The sequence below is a fragment of the Eschrichtius robustus genome, chromosome 5 (assembly GCF_028021215.1).
Source record: "Eschrichtius robustus isolate mEscRob2 chromosome 5, mEscRob2.pri, whole genome shotgun sequence".
Taxonomy (NCBI): Eukaryota; Metazoa; Chordata; class Mammalia; order Artiodactyla; family Eschrichtiidae; genus Eschrichtius; species Eschrichtius robustus.
In genome coordinates this window covers 19,823,092-19,844,958 of record NC_090828.1, presented here as the reverse complement: position 1 = coordinate 19,844,958, position 21,867 = coordinate 19,823,092, and the positions used below count along the sequence as shown (strand labels likewise).

General features: G+C 56.6%; 1 protein-coding gene across 5 annotated transcripts in view; it reads right to left on the bottom strand.

The window, feature by feature from the left end:
• Window positions 1–21,867, bottom strand: part of TNS1 (tensin 1) — a 229,712-nt gene that overhangs the window by 192,915 nt on the left and 14,930 nt on the right. Inside the window, exon 1 of one of the 5 annotated variants that reach the window (XM_068544486.1) lies at window positions 12,967–13,318. The exons of 3 other annotated variants lie outside the window; for them this stretch is intronic. In XM_068544486.1, coding sequence (XP_068400587.1) covers window positions 12,967–13,062 — 96 coding nt within the window. In that variant the 5' untranslated portion in view covers window positions 13,063–13,318. Of the gene's footprint in view, window positions 1–5,584; window positions 5,762–12,966; window positions 13,319–21,867 lie in introns of those variants that run through there. One more of the 5 variants, XM_068544490.1, reaches the window with a different exon arrangement.

Genomic DNA, 21,867 nt, shown 5'->3' with positions numbered 1-21,867 from the left:
CCCGATTCACCGCTTCCACGCTCTGTCTCTGTCCCCTACCTCAGCCCAATATAATCACCGCCCTCGGGAAATTTGACATCGATACGATAGCATTATCTAATCTTCAGTAACATATTCTAATTTCCCCTTTTGCCACAATAACACCCATTAGAGCTGGGTCTGCGTCTGTTTTTATTATGGACTCAGGATCCAAGCAAGATCTTGTATTACATTTAGTTGCTGGGTTTCTTTCCTCTTCTTTCATGTGGACACATTACTCCACCTTATGATTTCCCTTTTATGACACTGACTTTTTTGAAGAGTCCAGGCGGTTCTGCAGAATGTCCCTCAGTATCTGGACTTGTCTGGTCATTTCCTCATGATTCGATTCAGGGTTAAGGGCCGCCCAACGCCACTTCCTTTCCTCAGTCGCACGTGCTTGGTGCCCCGTCCGTCACAACACTCTGCGCAATCTGACTGGTCCCTGCTGCCCCACTTGTTAGCTAGGTAACCCCGGGCAAGTTGCTTAACCCCTGTCTGCCTCACTTTACTAATCTGTTAAGTGGGCTAATCATAGCAACTGCCCATAGGTTGTGACAATTCCTGGAAACACGCTGGAACAGCGCCTGACACACAGTAGGCACTCACCAGAATCGGGCTCTGATTCATGTTGCCACGCCTGTGTGTGCGCTGGACTAGTCCCCAGGTGCCCACATCTGCACGTGCTTCTGCCCCATGTCCCCTGTGTCCAGAACAGTGTGAGCCCAAAACAAGTCAGAAGGAGCCTGACCTTGGTTCACTCTAGTGTAATTACACCCATTCCCACTGTCCTGCCCTCAGGGGACAGAACACGGGTTGAGGTGCTGGCATCACCCAGCTGAGGAGAAAGCTCCCTGACACCTAGTAGCCCTGGATCTCCATGGGAGGAAGGATGCAGAGAGTGGCTTTAACTGAGCTCCCCGTGTGACAGAGGAGCACACGGAGGCTTGGGGAGTCCGGGATTCTACCCGGTGGCCCTCGGCCCATGACTCGGCTTCCTGAGCTGGACCATCTCTCGCCATCAGCCTGCTTCTCTCTCTCTCTCGCCTTGGCTCCTTCATAAACCACGTCCCAACATTTTTAAGCATCAAGTCCCAGGTCCCTTTTTTGTGCTCTAACATGAAATCATCTCCTGGAGTGGGAGGGCACAGAGATGTGGATAGTCTGAAGATGCGGCATCACGGCGAGGGGCTGGCACAGATTCCCTCACTGAATCCTCACAACAACATCCTATGACGAGGCTGAGGAACGTGCTCTGCGACACACAAGGAGGGCAGGATGGAACGAAGATTCAAATCCAGGTCTGTCTGAGACAGGGTCCCTAACCATGGCACTACCACCACTTCCAAGGCTGTGTCCACAGCTGCCGTCTGTGTGATCTGGAGGAGCCCCGGCAGTTGCGTCGTCAGGACCCCTCTGTCCAAAGGCCATCTACTGGCTGGTTTAGCCCCCTCTTATCCTTTGTCAATTATTCTTACTTCCCGCACTTGGATTTCTGAGGTCTCAGCTTCATCTTTGGATCTAGTTTAAAGTTCACCTCCCAAGAGGTCTTTCCTGATATGTCCCCTCTCCCCCAATCTAGGCTAGGCCCCCCCTTAAATGTCCCCCCAGTTTCCCTCTTGGTGACACCCATCTTATTGTAATCATTTGCCCAATATCTGCAAGCTTCTTGAAGAAAGTCGGCACTCTATAATCATTGGTGAGATAGATGGACGGGAACATGGGTGGGTGGGTGTTGAGCCGGCAGAATGACTGGATGCTTTCTTTGTCACAGTGCTTCCCCAACACCTTTTCCTATCCTTAGGCTGCTGGCCACCAACCCCTCAACCCAGAGCTGCAAAGCCCCCGGCCCATACCCTTCCTCTTTTCAGGAGCACTGAACCCAGTGGCCATGTGGCCCCTTGGGCAGGCCACTTCCCCTCTGTGGGTCCCCTTCGCCTTGGCTAGAAACTGAAATTAGCCATCCCTGACCTTCCCACCTCACAGAATTACAGTGAGGTTCAAATGAAATTGCATAAGTCAAGGAAATGGACACAGGTAAGGCACAGAGAGGCTACGTGGCTGCCCAGACCACACACCCAGCATCCGTGCTCTGACCCTGTGCACGCTGCCTGCAAGAGAAGACCTGCATGTTCTGGGCCTTCACATCATCCTTAACACCCCCTCCTGCCCTTCCCCAAAGCACTCCCAGAATGGAAAGCCCTGGATGGGGACGCACGAGGGCCAGGTCCTAGTTCTGACTCTAACTTGCTGCGTGGCCTTGAACTGTGCCGTCATATAAAGAGAGCTAACGTTTCTTGAGCTCTTACTGGGGGAGAAACGCTATTCGAAATGTATTGGCTCCTTTAAAACTTAACAACGCTATAGGTAGCTGGGGAAACCAACCGAGAAACAGAGATTCGAAGCCACAGAGCGTCCGAGTCACAGGGCCAGGATGAAACACAGGCACTGTGCTCTCGGCCAGCCAGCCACACTCCCACTGAGCATCGCAGAAAAACAGTACGGTATTGCTCCCTGACTTTGTACCTCAAACGCCATTTTGAAAAATTTTGCAAAGGGGGTGTTTTCTTTCAGACCCTGTCAGCGTCACGCAGCCCAGCCTAGCTCCCAAACGCGTGGCCAGGAGGCCCCCGGTGGGCACAGCCCTTACAGGCTAACAAAACTCCAAAGAGAGTGAGTTCAGGACGGAGGGGTCAGAGTGGGGTACACAGGGCAAGAGCTGCACACCAGGAAACCGGGGGCTCACGAGGACCCTCTGACAAAAATGTGTGCTTAGCGCTGGGAAAGACACCAGCTCCAGAAAAGAGAACACTTCATTGTCTGCAGCTGGAAGTGGCCTCAGAGGTCAGCTTCAATGAGGTCCAGAAGAGTCAAGTGACGAGCCCGAGGCCACATGGCTTGCTCAGGGCAGGGCCAGGGCTGTACTTGGCCCCCAGTCATGCCTGTGGCTCTTTCAGCCCCATCTAATAAGCCCCTTCCCAGCTCCTGAGAACAGAATGAGCCCCTCCAGAAGGAAGGGCCTGCAGCTCTAACTCCATCGGTGTAACACCAAAAAGCCTCAATTAATAGGCATGTAATTATTTTCTAAATAAACCGTGCTTGAATATGTAATAGCGAATGGGAGCATTTGATGAGAAAATCAAGTTATGCATAATATATAGCTCGGCTCCTCAGCTAATAAAGTGATTTTTATTCCTAGAGCTTGTTAAAACTACGCGTTACAGATAGATTACTTCTTGGATGAAATGTCTGCAGCTATTCCTGGGGAGATCCTCCCGCACATTAGATATGCAACACAGGGGATCCCATGAGCCAAGCAGGAGGTTGTGGAGTGAGGGAGGGACCGGCATTTACTGAGCACCTACTGAGTGCCTGGGTACCTGGTCTTTTGACATACTTTGTCCTCACCCCAGCCAGACAAGGTGTATATTATTCTCCCCACTTTACAGAATCAGGAAACTGAGGCTCAAGAAGGGAACTGCTGTACCCAAGGCTGCCCATCTGGTAAATGACAGAACTAGGATCTGAGCCTAGCCCTGCCTGGTGTCAAAGTCCACGCACTTCCCACCAGCAGGAGCCTCTCAAGGCGGAAGCAGCTCCCTTGTCAAGGTCTCCAGGACCTCCATGCCCCCTCTCCATAACTGGCACCAGCTACCCCTCCCCTTCCTGCTACAAACTTACACCCCAGCCCCATAGAGTCCCACCCGGAAAGGAGCAAAGTTACTGGGACAACTGCCTGGGACAACTGGAGGAGGGGGACAAGGAGCTTGACGGGGCCAGGGCTGTGCCTTCGGGCCAGTCCACACCCTCCAGACTCGGGCCCACCCTGGCAATGGGCATCCAGGCCGGGGCCGGATGGAGAGCAAACACCCTTCTCTCCAGCCCACTCCCACAGAAGCCTGCCTGCTGGGCTGTCTCACAGAGCTGGGGAGGGACAGGGGTGGGGAGGCATCAGGAGAGAGGACAGGAAAAGGGGTGAGGGGAGGGCCTTAGAAAAGTGGCTGCATCCACACCAGCCCTTGGTCCCCAGCTCTCAGGGAGAGAAGTGACATGGACGAGGCACTCATGCTCACCTCTCTGCACCTCCCCGCCATCATCCTCGTCTCACCCACGGGGAAACTGAGGCTCAGAGCCGTGCAGCGCTTCTCCCAGAGCCTCTCCGCTGACGTGGCCCTGTCTCCATCCGCACCAGCGTCACCCCTGGAAGTCTAACTGCCATCCTTCCCACTGCAGGCCTCCCTCCCTGCCAGCCTCTCTCCTCAGCACCATCCTCCAGAGTCTGTCCCAGGGAGCTGAAAGGGGCTAGAGAAATGACCTTGGCCAAGGCTCCCATTATACAGATGTTGACAGCAGCCCAGCGAACCCCTGATGCATCCTCTGTGTAGGACGCTCCAGACACCTTCAGTCTCTTACTCAGACCCACGCCCACACCCAAGCCCCCCACGCCACCCAAACCCCCTCCTGCCAGCCCCCTCCCCACTTCCCCTCTCTGCCCAGAGTACACCTGACTGCCCAAGTCTGATCTCCCACCACTGTCCTCAGCCTGGGCTTGCCTGGGCCGAGGAGGGCCCTCCCGAGGACTGGCCGGAACAGGGAAAGGGGCAGGAAAGGCCACATCTGGATCCTGGGCCTGAAGCGCCCTCCCCCAAACCAGCCATCACTCTGAGACCAACATTAACCTCGGCCAGGGATGACTTCCTTGCCCTCCTGACCCCTGTGCATGCCTTCACCCAGCCCAGAGAGCGGAGCCCCTCTGAGGAAGGGGTCTCCCGTCCCTGCCCCCTCCCCTCCTGCAGCAGTCAGCCCTCTCCCAGACCCCTCTCTCCCAGGAGCCTCTGCCCCTGACTGGCCTCAAGACTTTTAACCCTCACCATGTGGCCCCCAGACCCTGCCTGCCCACCCTTCAAGCACCCTGCGCCGACACACACCTTCCTGAATCTGGGGCCAAGAAAGGGGAAAGAGGAGGCCGTGGCTTCCTCCTCTGGGACTGGAAGGGGTCGGGGGAGGTCTTGGTAAGGATGGGAGGGCTGTGGAGAGGGGGGAATGGCAGCGGGTAGAAGCTGAAATTGGGGTAAAAGTGATGGAACCCGAGCAGAACTTTTCCCCAGCCTGGCTTTTCCAGATTTCATCTTCTAGGTCAATGCCCCCTGTTCCTCAGGCCCCTACCACTGCCCCCCCTCAGACTCTTAGGCTGAACAACTTGAGGGGTGAAGAATTTTCACCCCGGTGTGGGGTGGGAATGGAGAGAGAAGTGGCTCCAAAAAGAAACAAACTTTGTGATGGCTTCCTTCTACTTACAGCTCCTGGACTCAACTTGGGGAGAGGACACTGGGGAGGTGGGATGTACTGACCGGCAGAACCGGGGCCTGGGCCCCGTTGATGGGGACGGACTCAGGCTGAGGGTCTACTCAAGTCAGTCTTTCCTTCTGTCCCTCAGAGGCAGAAAGGCCCCCTCCTTCACCACCAACACTCCCCCAACCCCAGGCTCTCAGGGTAAGGCTAAGGTCGAAGGCGGGGTGGGGGGGGTGGGGGGGTTCGACCTCCTAGCTAACGCAACCACACCTACCCAGAGCATGCAGGACAGACAGATCCACGTCATCTTCGAGGGTCCCCGTCCCTGGGGCCACGCCCGGGGACTGCAAAGGGTCCCCCTGAGCTCTCAGCCCCCTCGGAGCAGGCAGAAGGGAGCTCCGAGTCCACGGCGGCTGCTCTGGCTCAGCCAGCATCTGCGGCGCTCGCCCTGCCTGCCTCCAATTCACCCTCCCTCCTTCTCCTCCTCCTCCCCCCACTCCACCCCCTACTCCCAGCCTCCTGTCTCCTCCCTCCTCCCAGCTCCACTGGTGGCTTTGGGGGTCAGAAGCCCTGCTTCGCGGGGGGTGGGAAGGAAGCAGAGCAAAGGGACAGCTACTGGAGACAGCCCCTCCCCCCAGAAGCCACCCCCAACCCCAGACACACAACCCCTATGAGCCACCAAGCTGCTCCTGCCTTCTGGTTGGATCTGACACTGCCAGGCCTGGCGTCTGCTCTACTTACTGCAGACCTCCACCCCCAGACCATTGATGGAGGGACAGACAGACATGGGACAGCACAGTCCGCTTGAGCTGGGGTTCCTCAGCCCCATCCCATCTCCAAGGACACACGCATGCCCTCCTGCCCTCAGAACATAAAGTCACTTGCACTCACTTAACTAGGTCAGTGCCCAGGGCACCCTGGTGCCCATTCGGCAAGCTCAGAGCCCACGCCACGCTTTACTCAAGAGAAGCCTGGCCTGAGACCGCTGGAGAACTGCCCTGCTCCCAGGGCTGTGGATTTCATTCCAACTTTTTTCCTACTTTTTTTTCCCCTTCTTTCTTTCTTTTCTCCAAACATCTGTCCCAGCCCTTCCTGCCCTTCCTAAAAGGAGCCCCGCTCCAGGCTCCCGCGAGAGTCTGTTTTTCTTGACTGTGCCCCGGGCCAACATTTGGTTTGCATTTCCCCACTTCCTCCTCCACCGCCCCTGCTCCCCCTCCCTGGGCCCAGTTTTCACCTCCCACCATTCCACGTGCCTACTTCTCCCCCAACACTGTCCCCCCACCCGCCCCCGCCAGCCCTTCCCTCCCCTCCCCCTCACCTTAGCCCAGGGCCAGAAGTTTGGGGTCTGGGGTGGGGGGAAGAAGAGGGGTATCCAAATGTATTCCCAGGGCGCACCGCGGGGGAATCCAGCAAAATCGGCCCCGGGCCCTCATTGTCTCAACTCCCCCCTCCACCTTCCCCCCAGAAACTTTCCTCTTTGAGCTCTGGCCGCAGCTGGACCAAGTAAGGGTGGGTGGGGCTGGTGAATCACCCCGCTCTATTTTCTATTTTTTGGAGCCTTCCGGGGAGAGAAAGAGGGCTCAGCCCCAACCCCCTCTGTAGACACACACACCAGGACACACAGTCCAGCTCAGATAAACACACAGAGTGCTGAGGACAGGGCCCCACCCAGAGGAGGTACTCTGAGACCATTTCCTTGGATTGAGTAACTTGGCAAGAAAGTCCTCTTGCTTGAGCTCCTATGCACACGTACCAGCATGGGGTAGATGCCCTGGGCCACATGTAAAAAGTGTTATATATCCCCTGCCTCTCTCCCCCACACACCCAAGAGCCTGCCCTCACCACTCTGTCAGCCCCATACACGGTGCCACCCCAGGGTACAGTCTCTACAACCAGCCTCTCCCCTCAGGAGGACCTGCCCAGACAGGTGTACTGGCTCCCAGCCCATAGTCCAGTCAGGACATCTACCTAGGAAACTCCAGAATGAGAGGGAAACATTTACACTTTGTCTGGGAAAAGGCTGCCACATGTGGATGTGCAGGTTGTGCACTGCACAAGGGACTCTATTACTTGGTGGTTCTGAGGAGTCAGGGGAGGACACTAAAGCAAGCTGTCTGATTCTGGTCCCTCCTGGAGCGGGTACCTGAGTTAAGAGTCTTTGTTCTGATGAGGACGACAAGGTGAGGAATCAGGACCTTTCTCACATCTCTCTAAGTCCTTCTGCAGAGCTGTGGGGCAATGAAAGATTCTGCCCCTACCCTGCATCCCTTTCCAGAACCACAATGCCTCTGGATATCCCCTCCCAAGCCTGCCAGGGCTCAACTGACAATTTAGCCAACACTGAAATGGACCAGTGTCCCACATGTAGCTGGCCCTGCAGCCACCGCTGGGCATGTCCACAGATGGACGCTCCTGCCAACCCTCCCTCTCTCCACTGAAGCCCAGGGCAGTAAAGGAAGAGTGGTTTTCAGGGGGCCTCTCTGGGAGCCCCTGAGCCCACCCCTAGCCACCATCACCAGCCCTGCCAGCCTCCCAGCAACTTCAAGGGCTCAGCCAGCTCAGCCCTGCCATCCCGGCGCCCACTCCCACCCATCTCCTCCGCCTGCTCCCACAGCCCTTTGCTGCCAACGTCACTAGAAGATGTGCCTGCTGGCAGCTATCTTGGGAGTTCTGAGAAATCACCTTGCTGCTTCCCAGAAATGCTAAACAACAAGACCAAAGACCAAGTCACAGCGACACCAACTTGTCTGGCCTCCCATGCAACCCAAGGGGGCCCTGCAGCCCCCAGGCCAGCTCCCTCCCCAGTCCCTTCAGCCAGGACTGAAAATGGGAGTGGAGAACCCTAGTGCTGGGGGTCCCCTCAGAGGAACCCTGTGCCCAGAATTCCCCTTTTCCAAGACCATGGGTGTCTCTCCTGTATCTTAACCTCTCACTGTCAGGAAGTCCTTCCTGCTACCCATCCTCCATCTTCCCTGTTGAATGTTCAACTCTGCCACCTGAAGTGTCTCCTACTCTATGTAATGACCCTATTTCAGGTTTGTTACCCATTATTCATCCTTCACAGCTGGTGTCCCCTCCCCCCCCTTCCACAGATAGGAAGAGTTCCTTGGGCAGGACATGTCCTGTGTTTTGTATCCCCAGAGCCTGGCATACAGCAGGTGCCAGACATGGTTGAAGAAGCAATGAATCACTCTACCAATCAATGGGTCCTAACATATTTTCCTACTTTTACCATCTACTACCCCTTCCCAAACCTTCCTCTGGGGCCAGAGTGGGCCAGAAAGGGCGTTGAAAGGGCGTTGGGCATACCTCGCCTGCATACCTCTGCAAATGCCTGTAATACCCACCTCTCTTCAGCACCATCTCTTCCTGCCACACCCTGGCCTCTGAGCTCTCTCAGGATGCAGACCCTCCAGAGGCTGAAGCGGTATCACCCATCCTGCGATCCCCACCCCATGCCTGGACCAGAGTCTCAAACGCAGCAGACACCCACCCTGTGCCACGCCACCCACTGCCCCGGCCATTTCTGCAGCAGCTGGCGTTTAACTCCACTCTCCCCTCTGCACGCAGAGCCTTCCTGCTCGCTGCCCACCGCCCTCCAGCCCCTGGCTCAGCAGCCAGTTGAAGAAACAGCCAGGACTGCAGGCTCTGGGGCTGGCGCTGGGCCCGGAGGTGGGCCGAGCTGAGGGAAAAGTGAGTGAGGGCAGGAACGGAGCTAACAGGCCTCGTAAGCCTGAGCCTGGCACTCCCCTCTCTCAGCCTCAGTTTCCTCACCTGAGAAATGACCAAGCTGATGGTCTCGAAGGTCCCTTCCAGCTCCACCTCCTGTGAGGACACAGATTTCCCAGGCCAAGGCCCCAGCTACCTCCAATCCATTCTTCCTATCCTTCCACACTTGTCCATCAAAAAGTTCTTCCTGCTGTCAGCCCATCTCCTAACATGGCATCAAGTCTTTCCTCTGTCACCACTGGTCACAGAATCTGAAGGTCACAGAACATCAGAGCTGGAAAGACCTGGAGCCTTTCCAGGGGTCACAGTCAGATCCTTCAGGGACCTGACAGAAGTTAAATGAAGGTAGCGGGCAAGGAGTCTCTGGGGACCTGGAGAGGGCAGGCCCAGCTAAAGGGGATCCCACTCCTCGGTGACAGCTGCTGTGGCGTCAGCAACATGAGCCCACACTGTCAAATATTTTGATCTGTCAAGAGAAGCCCCAAATCTATATTATCTTACAAAATCTTTTATATAAAATATGAAAAATGCAAAATTTTAAACGTCGGCTTTTTCTTTTTTTTAAATCATTCTGCCAGATTAAATTAAACAAGTCTGCCAGGAGGGTTTGGGCTTTGGGGCACCACTCACCTAACCAGCCCCCTCATCTAAGAGATGACAACACTGCAGTGGAGGGACGGGGTGGGACCAGCCTGAGGTCACAGAGCTGTGGCTCCCGGGCCCCAGATTTTTTGCAAGCACCCAGCTGTCCAGTCACTGTAGGACCAGAGTCATGCTCTCACCTTTCTCCTGCCAACCTTGTAGCCCGCTGCCTTCACACGGGGCCTGCACACACCACAGCCTTCATCCCAGCCAGTCGCGGGGGCCTCCTACCAAATAGGCAGGTGCAGAGCTGGTGCTGGGATTCCCCATCAACGTCCAAATGCAGATCCCAACAGCACGGGACGCAGGAATCTGACAACAAAGCCCTCGGCAACAGCATGGCTCCTCCGGGCTCTGTCCCTCCGCCCTCTGCCCGTGGAAAGATCAATGCTAACTAACCAGACACTTAACTGTGGTATCGGCTCTGTCCCTCCGCCCTCTGCCCGTGGAAAGATCAATGCTAACTAACCAGACACTTAACTGTGGTATCGTACTAAAGCCTCCTACCAGCTCTCATTTTACAGATGTGGAAACTGAGGTGCAAAGAGGTTCGGCAACTTGCTCAGCGTCACACAGGTAGTATGCATGAGAACGGAATCTGGGGTGTCTGATTCCACATCTCGTGGGGATCGAAAATTTTCCTGCTGCTCCTCTAGCAATACCATCACCCAGAGACTAGGGCTTATGGGCCCATGTTGAGGTGATGTGTTAGCTGTCCTCCCCACTCCTCGTTCAAGGGCTGCAGCTCCAAGAAGAACGTCAACTGCCCAGGCCCAGGTCTGGCTTGGGGCGGGGGAGAGGGGGTAGGGGGAAGGGGGACACATAGAGGGAAGCCGAGGACAGCACTGCCACCTGGGTCAGAATGAGACCAACTGGCTCCCTAGTGGCTCTAGAAGAGTCAACCAGAAGAGAAAAACCACAGTCCTAGCAAGCCCTGGGGCCTGAGATCAGGGTGAGGACAGGGTCTGGCCACAGGGCTTCTGTTCAGGTAAGCCATGCTGCCTCTCCCTGCTCCCACCCCCGTACACACTCAGCCTTTGAGTTCTGGGGGGCTCAGAGCCCTAGCAGCGCCTCCATGTACCAGTGGGCAGGATGTTCATTGAACAAGGGTGTAGCCAAGGGGTGCGTGGGGGCTGAAGACTCGTCCATGCTCTACTCACCAAGCCTGGCCCAAGACACATTCATCCTAATGCCCACCAAGGTACCCTATGGGCCAGGGGAGGTCCAGACCCTTGCCCCTAGGCCCACCACCCCTCCAGTATAAGATGGAGGTCTCCCCCTTGCACTTCAGAAATCGGAATGCTCCCTAAGATGGAAAGTGAGCTTCCAACCAGGCCCTGTATGGGCCTCAGTTTCCAGCTGACCCAGGAGGGAACATCACTCACACCCCCTTCTCCTACCTCCCCTCCATCAGCACCCTGGGTGGGGACAGTGTCTGGGCCCAATTGCAACAATTTTTAATAAAATCCTTCCCAGAGCTCGACTCGGTGATCTTGATATCTTCCCCAGCTCTAATTTCCTGCCTGACTCAGGCCCTCAAAGGCTGGAGGGAGGCAGCTGCAGCTGATCACCCAGCCCCTCACCCCCAGCCCCCAGCTCAAATCCTAGCCCAGGAGGAGTTATGTCATCCTCAACCTCTGCAAATGAGGAACGGGAATCGCCAAGTGGACTGGGGTCCGACTGACCTGGTCTCGGCTGGCCATTCCCGCTGCAGGCTGCCTTTTCCCAAACCTGAAAACCCGGACTCCGCAGCATCTGAACTCAGAGCCCACAAGAACGCCGACGGGGCTCTGGCCCTGTGGTCCACAGCCGCAGCGCCTGCTTCTCAGCCAATCACTGGAGACAATGTATTTTGCTAGAAGATTTCAAAGCACACCTTGAGTGACTGGAGCGGAAGCCTACTGGCACTTTTTCCCCACTGCGGAGTGGCAGTGGGGGAAACTGAGTCCCAGAGGCAGCACCTGGGAGGAGGCGCTGAACAGTCAAGCTTCTTATGGAGTGGAAAAATCCTTCCTATCCATGTGATGGGAAGAATGGATACTGGGAGAAATCCCTCCATTCCCACATACCCCATCTCTGGCCTGCCTGAAGGTCTACAAGGAGGGAGAGCCCCATGGAAAGTCACAACAAGAATAAAGAAAAGATTGCTAATTTTTATTGAGTACCTAATACAGAGAAAGCACTTGGTAACCACTTCAAATGTCCTACTGCATTTAATACTCACAATAACCCAGTGATATAGGTATTTTTATAATCCCCATTCTACGTTTGAAAACAGGTACCGGCAGAGTAAGTAACTTGCCCAAGGTCCACAGCTGGCAAATGGTAGAGCCAGAATTCAAAGCCAGGCAAACAAGCTCTACAGCTGGCACTCAACCTGAGTGCCACTGAGCCCCCTTCCCCCATGTGACAGGGGCCCCTCTGGCTTCCCTATGGAATGGAGAATGGATCAGAAAGCCAGACCCCCCAGTCCCTGAAATCCTTCCCCTCACTGGAGTCTTCTGGGGGCTCCAGGTCATGCTCTTGGAATTCTCTCTGTGCCTCCAGGGGAGGATTTAAGGTTGCCTGCAGTTTTACCAGTTCCCTACTCTGCTGGCCAGCTATGACCCACCTCCTCTCTCTCCCTAACCTCCCCCCTCCACACACACAAGCACACGCACCCTGAAGGCACTGACAAGGATCTTCTCTGGGAGAAAGATGCTCAACCATGACACGCCCATCCACAGCACTGGGGGTCCCACCAGACCCCTCCTCCTTCACTAAGCCAGCTACTGTCCCAGCCCCCATCCTTTCCATGTCCGGTTCACTGGTCCCCCAATCCTCCTGAATAGATAGGAAATCCCTCCTGACGTCCACCAGCTTCATTTCCATCTCACTCTGTTACATCTCAGCCTTAACTCTGAATCCTCTGAACCCATCGGGGGGGAAAAGAGACATTTCCAGGAACTTGCCCTCCCTTCCCACAGAAACTTGAGAGGGACGCTTAAAGCCCCCAGAAATGTTCCTCTGTGCCCAGCTCTCCAGCGCCCTCGCAGAGACTCCAGTGTTATCCTTCAGACTTCCAAGATGCTGTGCCCTGGCGGTGAGGCAGCCACTCCCCCTTGCGGATCCATGCATGAGTGGGGGCTCCCCCAGGAGTCCCTAAACTCTCATGAAAGCCACGCTGACAGCAGTCAAGATGGGTGTCCCTGAGGGCGGCGAGAGGGTGATAAACCTGACGCCTAGGTGACCGAGGGAGGAGAGTGCCTGTCGGGGAGGGGTGGGGCAGATGCCAGGTGAGTTTACCTGTCTGCGGAGGCAGAAGCGCAGGGGCAGGAAGCAGGAGAAGAGGTACTTGCTCCATCGAATCACGCAGGAGAAGCACCAGCTCAGCTGAGTCATGTTTAACCCCGACGTGCGCGCCCCGGGCGCAAGGGTCGGAAGCAGGGCCGGCTGCGTGGTGAGGAGGAAGGCGAGAGCCCCGCCCCGTGGTCTCCCGGATGCTCAGCCCCGCAGGAGCAGCCCGAGTGTCCCGGCCCCTCTAGCGGGAGGAGCTCGACGGGGCCCCCGAGGCGCGGCCCCGACGTGGCTCCATCTCCCCCGGAAGACCCGGCGGGAGACGCGGGCGCTACAGGGCGCTTCCACCCTCGGGGACTTCCTCCAGCTGCTGCCTCTCTCCTCCCCTCGTTGTGACAGCCTCCGCCTGCCGGTCTCCCAGGCGGGCTGGGGGGGGGGGGGCGGGGGCGGGCGCAGGCACCCCGGCAACTTCGGAGGAGGCTCGGGGAGAGGTTCGCAGGAGACGCTGAGCGGCAGAGCAGAGGCGGTGCCAGGCGCCAGGCGACCACCTGCGGGGAAGGCGCAGCGGCGGTGGCGGCAGCATTGTGCTCCAAGCTGCAGTGAGTGTGTGAGTGTGCGTGTGTGTGCGTCTGTGTGTGCGGATTCCCTCCAGACCTCACTCTAATTTCCACATTGCTCCCCAGAGCATAATGTGATTAACTTAAACGGAGACCTCCGGCTTCCATGACTGAAGCAGAAACATCCGTGGGCCTGGCATGCACGTCAGGACACCGAACACAACCTGGACGGGCTGTCCCAACTCAGCAACCTCTGACCTTGGCCACACCTCGACTCCTCTGCCTGGATCTCTCTCCAGCCAAGTACAGGAGGGAGCTCTGAGCATCCAAACGCCCCCCACAAGCTGGGAGGGCCCCTGCCTAAGAGGCTGAACCAACTCAGATTGATGAGAGCTGGCTGCGCCCCCCACAGCTATAGCTGAACCTCCCGCTCGGGGTTCAGGGTGTGCCACGTCCCATCACGTCCTGCCCCATGGCCGCCACTGGAGAACAGGGGCCCTTCTCTGCCTCTGCTGTGCTCAGAGGATGTGACCAGGGGTTGGGGGCCTCTCAGGAAAATTGTCTGGGGGTCACCATACTGTGACCCTGGAAGCAGGGAGCGGGAGGTAGAGAGAGGTAAGAGGAGGTGCTGGACTTTGGAGAGAGGGAGAGAAGACGCAGAGAGACAAAGGCAGAGGGAGACCCACAGACAGACTTCGGGGAGGTGGAAAGAGGCGGCTGTGAGCTTTGCCCCTGGTTCTGTCCCTGCAGAGAAACTGGGAGGGGAGCCAGCCAGCCAAGCCCAGAAAGAAAAAGGGCGGAAAAGCTGCGGCTGCTGCGAGCAGGACCCTGCCAGGGCCTCCTCCACAGCAACAGACCACTGGAGCCCAGCCAGGGCCCTCCCAACCCCCCCGCGCCGCCTCCCACCGCTGCCTGCACTCCCGGGCCTGGGCTTCCCTGGGCACTGTATCAGGGCTGTTTTTCCTGGCAATGCTGTCTCTCTGTCCTCAGGGAGACAATGCTGTCCTTCTTTCCCAGGGAAGGATGGGGACACAGAGACAGCATTGCAGGGGCACCAGGCAAGGTCTCCTTCCCGACATGCAGAGTTTCTCAGTGAGCTTACTCCTGCCTCCAAGCTCCCCCCACCCCACTGGACTTCTCAGGCCCTCCCCCCTCCCCAGTTCATCTCCCCACCATGAGACAAGGCAGTGAGGTGCAGCGCTTTGGGGGAGGTTGGCAGGAGCACAGTGAGGGAGGGGGGAAGGGGGCCCTGCTGGTGCGTGGCTAGAGAGACGAGGAAAGATAGACATTGGGGCCCTCAGCCCTCAACAGTGCCCAAGCAAAGGGTCCCTCACTGTCTTCCCACACACACCACCACGAAGGCTCTGGATGAAAGCGGGAGGGGGCGTCACGGAAGTAGGCGGAGAGGTAATACGCAAGCCGTCCCTAGCAGGCCCTGCCTTTGCTCTTGCCCATGACCTCCAGTGAAGTGCCTGGCACTGCTGAAGTCCGTGCCAGGCCTGCAGAGGGGCCCTTCCTCCTCTTTGGGGGGCCTGCGATCTTCACAGCCTCCCCACCCTGGCGCCAGAGGAAATGGCTGCGTCGTGAGATGTGAGGAAACTGGGCTTAATCCACAGCACGTGGAACAAAGTTTAATCAAAAGGAATCACTGGTTGATTTTTTCAAACAGAAGGAAGTTCCTCAGATAGGCTGAAGTGTGGCCCTGCCTAGACTAAGAGAGAAGGACAAGATGATTTTCTTTAAGAGGATTCTTAAGACTTTTCAGCACCAAGAACATGAAAGGCACTCATCAAACAGAAGGAAGGAAGAGCAGATGGGAAGAAAGAGAAGGAAGTGATTTCTTGGTTCAGCCCTTCCCTACAAGGAGATCCTGATAAAAAGGGCTCAGAAAGGCCGAGGGGCCTTCATTTCATCTACCGGCCAGCAGGAGGTGTCCTTAAGCCAGTGACCCTCCAGAGAGGAAGGGAAGAGCCCGTGGCTGACAGAGATAGGAAGCCAGGCCCAGCACTGCCTAGAGCTTCTCCCCAGCTCCCTCCTCCCAGCCCCTGGTCCCACCACACCTCCACAGAGCTTCTCGCCCAGCCCAGCGTTGCAGCTCCTGAAGGTCAACGAAATCCTGCCCCCAAGGCAGGACACGGAAATGTGTCCTCGGGAGTTTGGTGCCTCATGGGAAGTCACACGTCCTCTGTTCTGCTTTCATCACCAGAGGAGATCAGAACCCTGAGGAGAGCAGCTACAGGATCCCCAGAACCTCCTGGAAAGCTTTAGCAAGGATCCCCATGCTTCCTCTTTCAACTTTTGTGAAGGTGGGGAGGGGGTCCAATCTCAGAAGTCCGTCTTTCAATTTCAGTCTCTTTCTCCTCAAAGCGCTCAAAGCACCAGAAACTGCATCTGGTAGGTTCTTGCATGCATCCCATCCCCCATCTCTCCTTTCAGGCCCCCAAGCGTCAGGGTCAGAGATGCAGGATTTCACAGAATGGATCAGACGCAGATGTTCAGACATAGGGGACCACGGATAGGGATGAGCCTGGGCAGGGTCTGCTCTGCCACAGGAGCCTCACATCAGACCCCAACCTCTCTGCAGCCCCCATGTGGGTACCTGACAACAGACCCCCAGCTCCTCACCTCGGCCTCCCCAGTGGAGCTTGTGAAAAGCTGGCCGCCATCCTCGGAGGGTTAACCAATTCTCTGGGGTCGCTTTGTCTCCCCTGCCCGGTCCAGGCTCCCACAGACCCCCAGGCCTGTCTCCCTGTCACCCCTGGGACCCCGGCCCTTCCTCCCTCTGCCTCCTCAGCTAGAGTCCAGACTGCTAAGCAGGGCTGGATGTGGGCCTGGCCACGGCTGGAAGGAGGAGGAATTTCTTCTCCACACCCCACTCTTGTTCACACAGCCCAGAGACCCGGATTCTGAGTCCAGGCCAGGGAGGAGATTCCGGAGTCTAGAGCCAGGTAGGATGGAGGCCACATTCACAGAAAAGGGGCTGCTCTGCCCGCCCCATCCCCCCTGCTTCCCACCAACCCCGAGAAGCGGGAGAAGAACGGGAAACTTCCCAGAGGCATCCAGAGAAGGTGTCAGGGAAACAAGAGAGCAGGTCACAGCCACCAGCTCTCTGGGGACAGGGTAAGCACAGATTCTCCTCTGTGCCATGTCCCCAGGGCCACAGTGCCCCCGGCTGGTTTTGTCTGTGGCGGGACAAAGGCGGCTCCTGTGAAGGAAGAATGGCTTGGGCATCTGATCGGAGGCTCTGGGTCTTGCTTTCACACCAAGAGAGATGCACAGAGGCCACTCCCTGGAGGCCCCCAGCCTTTCTCCTCCATCAGATGGGGACAGCTCCGGCAGACCCGGCCCCCCACGTGCTTGCTCACAGCTAGAGTTGATTTCACCACCCTCCCAGCCACAGCAATTCCTCTGGCGGCCCCCAGGGGGCTCCTACTTGGGTCTCACCTCAAAGACTGGCATCCCCAGAGCCTCAACGCTGCCACCAGGGACGGATTTCACCAGCCCCACTCATGGTTAAACTACCCAACCACATTCAAGGTCCAGGACTCCCACACAGCAACAGAACTGGGGTCCCTCCAGAGCTGGGGGTCCCATCTCATATGGGCTCCAATGTCACCTTCTCGGATCACCCCACTAAAGTCCTTCCATCACGCCAGCTCCCAGTCTCTGTGTGACACCAGCAAGTTCACGTCTTCAGAGCACATAGCACTTATTGATAGATTTGCTCACTTCCTCACTGTTTCACCCCCTCCCCCCCATATTGTTGGCTCCCAGAGGACCTTGGCGGTCATTCATGGTTGCAGTCGCTCCCAGCACCCAGCACTCAGCACTCAGCACTCAGCATGGTGCAGGGCGCAGAGTCGATAAACATGAGTTACTTGGTAGATTGGTAGGTTGACTGCATGAATACAAGAAAGAAGAAAGGCAGGCCATTCCTGCTTCTAAATCCAGAGTCCCTGCCCCAGCCCTGGAATACAGCCACTGGGGAGTGTCATGTTCCAGGTTCTTACTGCTACTGCACCAGGACAGTGGGATCTTTACGCATCCCTACTCCACCCAGCCCTGATGAGGGGCCACCTCCTTATTCTGCTCCCAAACATCCAGTACCGGTTCCAGTTAAACTTGAAAGAGACCCCGTGCCTTCCCCTGCCCCCCACCCTGACAGCACATGACTGACACATGAAGACACTGAGGCCCAGAGAGGCAAGCTGACTTGCCAGGAGTCACACAACCAAAAAGTGGCAGAACCAGAATGGATCAAAGCCCTCCATTCCTGGCTCTTTGCTCTTCCACAGCACAATGCTGCAGAGGCGGGAGAGGAGGGAGAGGAGAGGAAATGTTTCCCATCTTATAGATATCCCGAGGAGGTGAGCCCATAAGTTCTCTTTCTCCCCTTTACCACTACTAACCCAGGTCTCTGACCCCTCACAGGCAGGAAGTTCCTCTTGATATCTAACCTCCATCCCTGCTCTCAAATTCCAGACCATTTCCTCTTAGACTGCCTTGCCTGGGGAAGAACGACTTGGTCACTCTCTCCGTACAATAAATGCCTTCAGACACTGCCAGCTCATTATTCAAGCCCCCATCCCCACCCCACCTCCACCCCTCTCTATTCTGCAGGCTGAAAATCCTGGGTCCTCTGGGCCCCTTTCCAAATGACTTCCATCACCACCCAGCAGCTGACATGATAAATGGGTGGGGGAAGGGTGGGAACAGACCTGGAGTGATGGTGGGTATTGACCCACTGGGGAGCCCGAGGCCTGGGCTGCCTTTCCGGCCAAGCCATAGCATCTAGGGGTGGAGAAGTGAGAACAGAGGCCTGCAGTCATCCTGGTCATCCCTCTGCCCCTGGGGTGTTCATTGCAGGGCCTAGCATGGAGACTGGAGACCGAGGAACTGGGCTGCTGGGTCTGAGCCCAGGCTCCCGCAATGAGATTAAAGCAGGGACTGTCTAATTTATTCTGATGGAACTGGGAGAGGGAGTGAGATGAATGGAGAGGGCAGGAGGAGAGCGGGGAAGGAGGGGCAGGGGAAGGTCCAGTCTGGGAAGCCCAATTGCATCAGAACCAGCTTATACAATTACCGTCCACCCCACCCCCGCCCTCTCCCACACAGCCCCCTCCCCGTCCTGGGAAACCAGCCCACTGACTGCCCCTGAACTGGACACAGAGGGCAGCTGGGTGTGGAAGGCACAGGAGGAGAGGAGCTGGGTTAAAGCCCCCAGTCCGAAGAACCAAGATGACCCAGAAAGGCAAAGATAGTGACAGTGACCGGCAGACAGCAAGAGACATCAAAGAGAGAGGCAAACGGAGGTGGATACAGACAGATAAGCAGATCCCTCCTACCCCCTATTCTCACCTGACAACCTTCCTCCATCCCGCTCCCTGGCGCCCCTCTCCAGCCAGGACATCACACTGGGTTCCTCTCCTGGGCCCACCCCCTACACTGTTTCTGCAGAGTGAGGAAATGGGAGAGAGGCCAGGAAATGAGACCCCAGGACTCTCCAGTCCCCACCCATCCCAGGGCCCTCAGTCCATGCCCTGCAGATGTCCAGGGAGCTGTGAGAACGAAGGAGGGCCAGGAGGAGCCAGGCCACTGAGACAGATCCCAGGTGGACCCCAAGATGGACATGAGGACAGGAGCGGGGAAAACGAGCTTTCAAGAGAGACATCCAAGATGGAAAAGGCAGTGGGGCTGGGACTGCCAATGACCAGAGAAGTGAGAGAAAGCCGGTGTGAGTGGAGAGGAGACCAGCAAACAGAGGGCGAAGGAAGTCGGGAGACAAGAAGACAAGAGGAAGGTGGAGGGCTCCGACCATCTCACAAAGAGCAGTGAGGGAGGGCCAGCATCAGGGGAGTGAGGGGAGGACAGGAATAAAGAAAGAGGAGGGGAAGCATGGTGTGCCACCAGTCAGGCTGCCAGGGAAACCGAGGCACAAAACAAGGTGACACGGCCTCATCTACAGGTTCCAGAAGCAAGCAGGGCCTGGGGCTCCGGGGACTCCCGCCACCCCAGACTCAGACCACTGAAGGGGCAGACACAGAGTCTGCTCTGAGACCCTCAAGGGCCCAGCTGCAGCCCCTGTAGTCAGAAGCCAGATCCGGGCTAAGGCTCTCAGGGCACTTGCTTCCTAACTAGGAGAAGGCCACAGCTGGTCCAGGGGGGCAGGCCCGGAACAAGCTCTTGGGAGGACCTCAAGCACCCCCAGGTGTGAATCCTTCACCACTCCACAGAAGCCAGGAGAGCCGGCACGTCGGTGAACCTGGGCTGGACCCTGCATCAGATGTGGGTAAAATCCCTGCATCCCTTCAAGTCAAGGCTGGAGGCTCTCCTGGGCCTGCAGATTTCCATTTGCTCCCGTGACCTGAATGGTACAACGCAGCTTCCTCTTCGCCCTCCTAAAAGGGTCCCAGACCCCCTCTGTGATCCACTTGAACCTGGCTTCTGGCATGTCCTATTCTCACTCTGTCTGGGAGCTTCTGGATAGAGCAGGGCAGGCCCGGCCCCAGTCAGACCAGAGAGAATGAGGTTACTGATGCAGCCTCCCCCGCCCCATCGCAGCCCTGTGGATGGATGAACCGTGAAGCCTGAAGCCGTGAGGGGTGAGGACTCGGACCCAAGGGTAGGAGGAAGCACCCCAGACTAGGCTTGGGGCACAGCCCCTCTGGGAGCCCCAGTGTCCTCATCTGGGGAACAGGCACTGTTGCATTTGCTTTTCTTCCCAGTGCAGTTGAGAGCATGCCAGGGGACACGTATGGGAAGCGTCACCTCCATCGTCCTCACTCTCACCTCCCAAAGAGAAAGATTGAGGTAAAAGCCAGCAGAGACCAAGGTCCAAATCCTGGCCCTGACACTTACCAGCTATGTGACCTTGAAGAGATTATTTCTCTATTCTGAGCCTATTTCCTCTTCTATAAAATGGAGACAAGAATCCTAACCTCATGGGTAGTTGTGAGGATTAAATTAAACGTGAAAATGCCTGGCACTGGACCCAACTCATCCAGGCATTCTTTGGAGCTACTGGACAAATATCTCAGAACCTGGGTCCGGGAGGGGCACGCTGGGGTGACTGTAAAAGCAAATTCACCCACCCCGAAACCCTTCCTGGGTCTGCTAGCTGCATACTACACACCCCACCCCCACCAGACAGATGCTCTCCGCCAGAGCCCTGGGCAAGAGCGCCCTGTCTGGAACACACAGTTCACACTGCCATCCGGGGAATGGAAACCCGAGGAAGAGGAGCCAGGAGTCCCAGCAGGATGAAGCCAAAACAGCATTGTGAGGAAGATGTTGGAAGCAGGCCAGAAGAGAGGTGGAATGGGGGCACATAAGCCCAGAAGAGGCTGGAACTCAGGAAGAGGGAGGAACTGAAGGATGTCCCTCAAGCAGGGGAGACAGAAAAGAAAGTACAGCAGTGAGTTCCTAAGCTTCCCGCCCCCACTGAAGATAACCAGGAGGAAATGGTCAGGACTAAGCAGGAAATACTCAAGTTAGACAACAGGCAGAACTTCCAATAAGGCACCACAGTGCCAGAGAGGCCTCTGTTCTCACCCTACTATTCCCCCACTCTCCTCTTCTAAACCCCAAGTCAGGGTTGAGTCTTCAACTTCCTATGACTTAGCATAATACCTCAGTATTAGAAGTTCCTGTTCACTTAGCAGGAGAACAGGCCGGCCCTGCCCCACTGGTCCCCAAATCTCCAGCGTTACTCAGTCCAGCACCTTCTGTATGGATTCTCTTGCCAAAACCAAAACCCATTCCCATCATCCGTGGCCATCTTAGATCCCTGGGGTAGGGGAACACTTCCCATGCAGACATCTACTCCTCATCCATCAGAAACATCTTCCTCAACCAGGCCTTGCCTAGGCCACTCACACCTGGTTCTGTCTAACCCCAGATTGTCCCCTTCCTTAAGTTTCTGTCTCTGGGAGGCAGAGGAAAGTGTGCAGAGGCTGAGGATGGGGATAGAGGTGGTGGGAGTGGTGAAGCAGCTTGGAGGACAAGGCGGAGCCCTCTTAGGGAAAGGCTGATGGAACCCCATTATTGTTGCTGAAAGTTCGTAAGAAAGGGCTGGGCCCTGGTTAGGAATGGGCTATATTTTGTTTAAGGGGCCAAAGGAAGGAAGCAAACATGAGCCTGGAAAGAGAGGAATTGTGTACAGCGTACATGGACGCACATAAAACACGCCCCTACAGGACAAGGTGAGGGTCCTGGAGCCAAAGGTCCAGGGCTGGGACTCTGGAGATGAGGAGTGGGGGACCAGGACAGGAAGGAGTGGAAGGGGGTAGAGCTGAGTACCCCTGGAGAAGGAAACATAGGTGCCAGTGGAACCTTCTGGCCATTTTGGACCCCA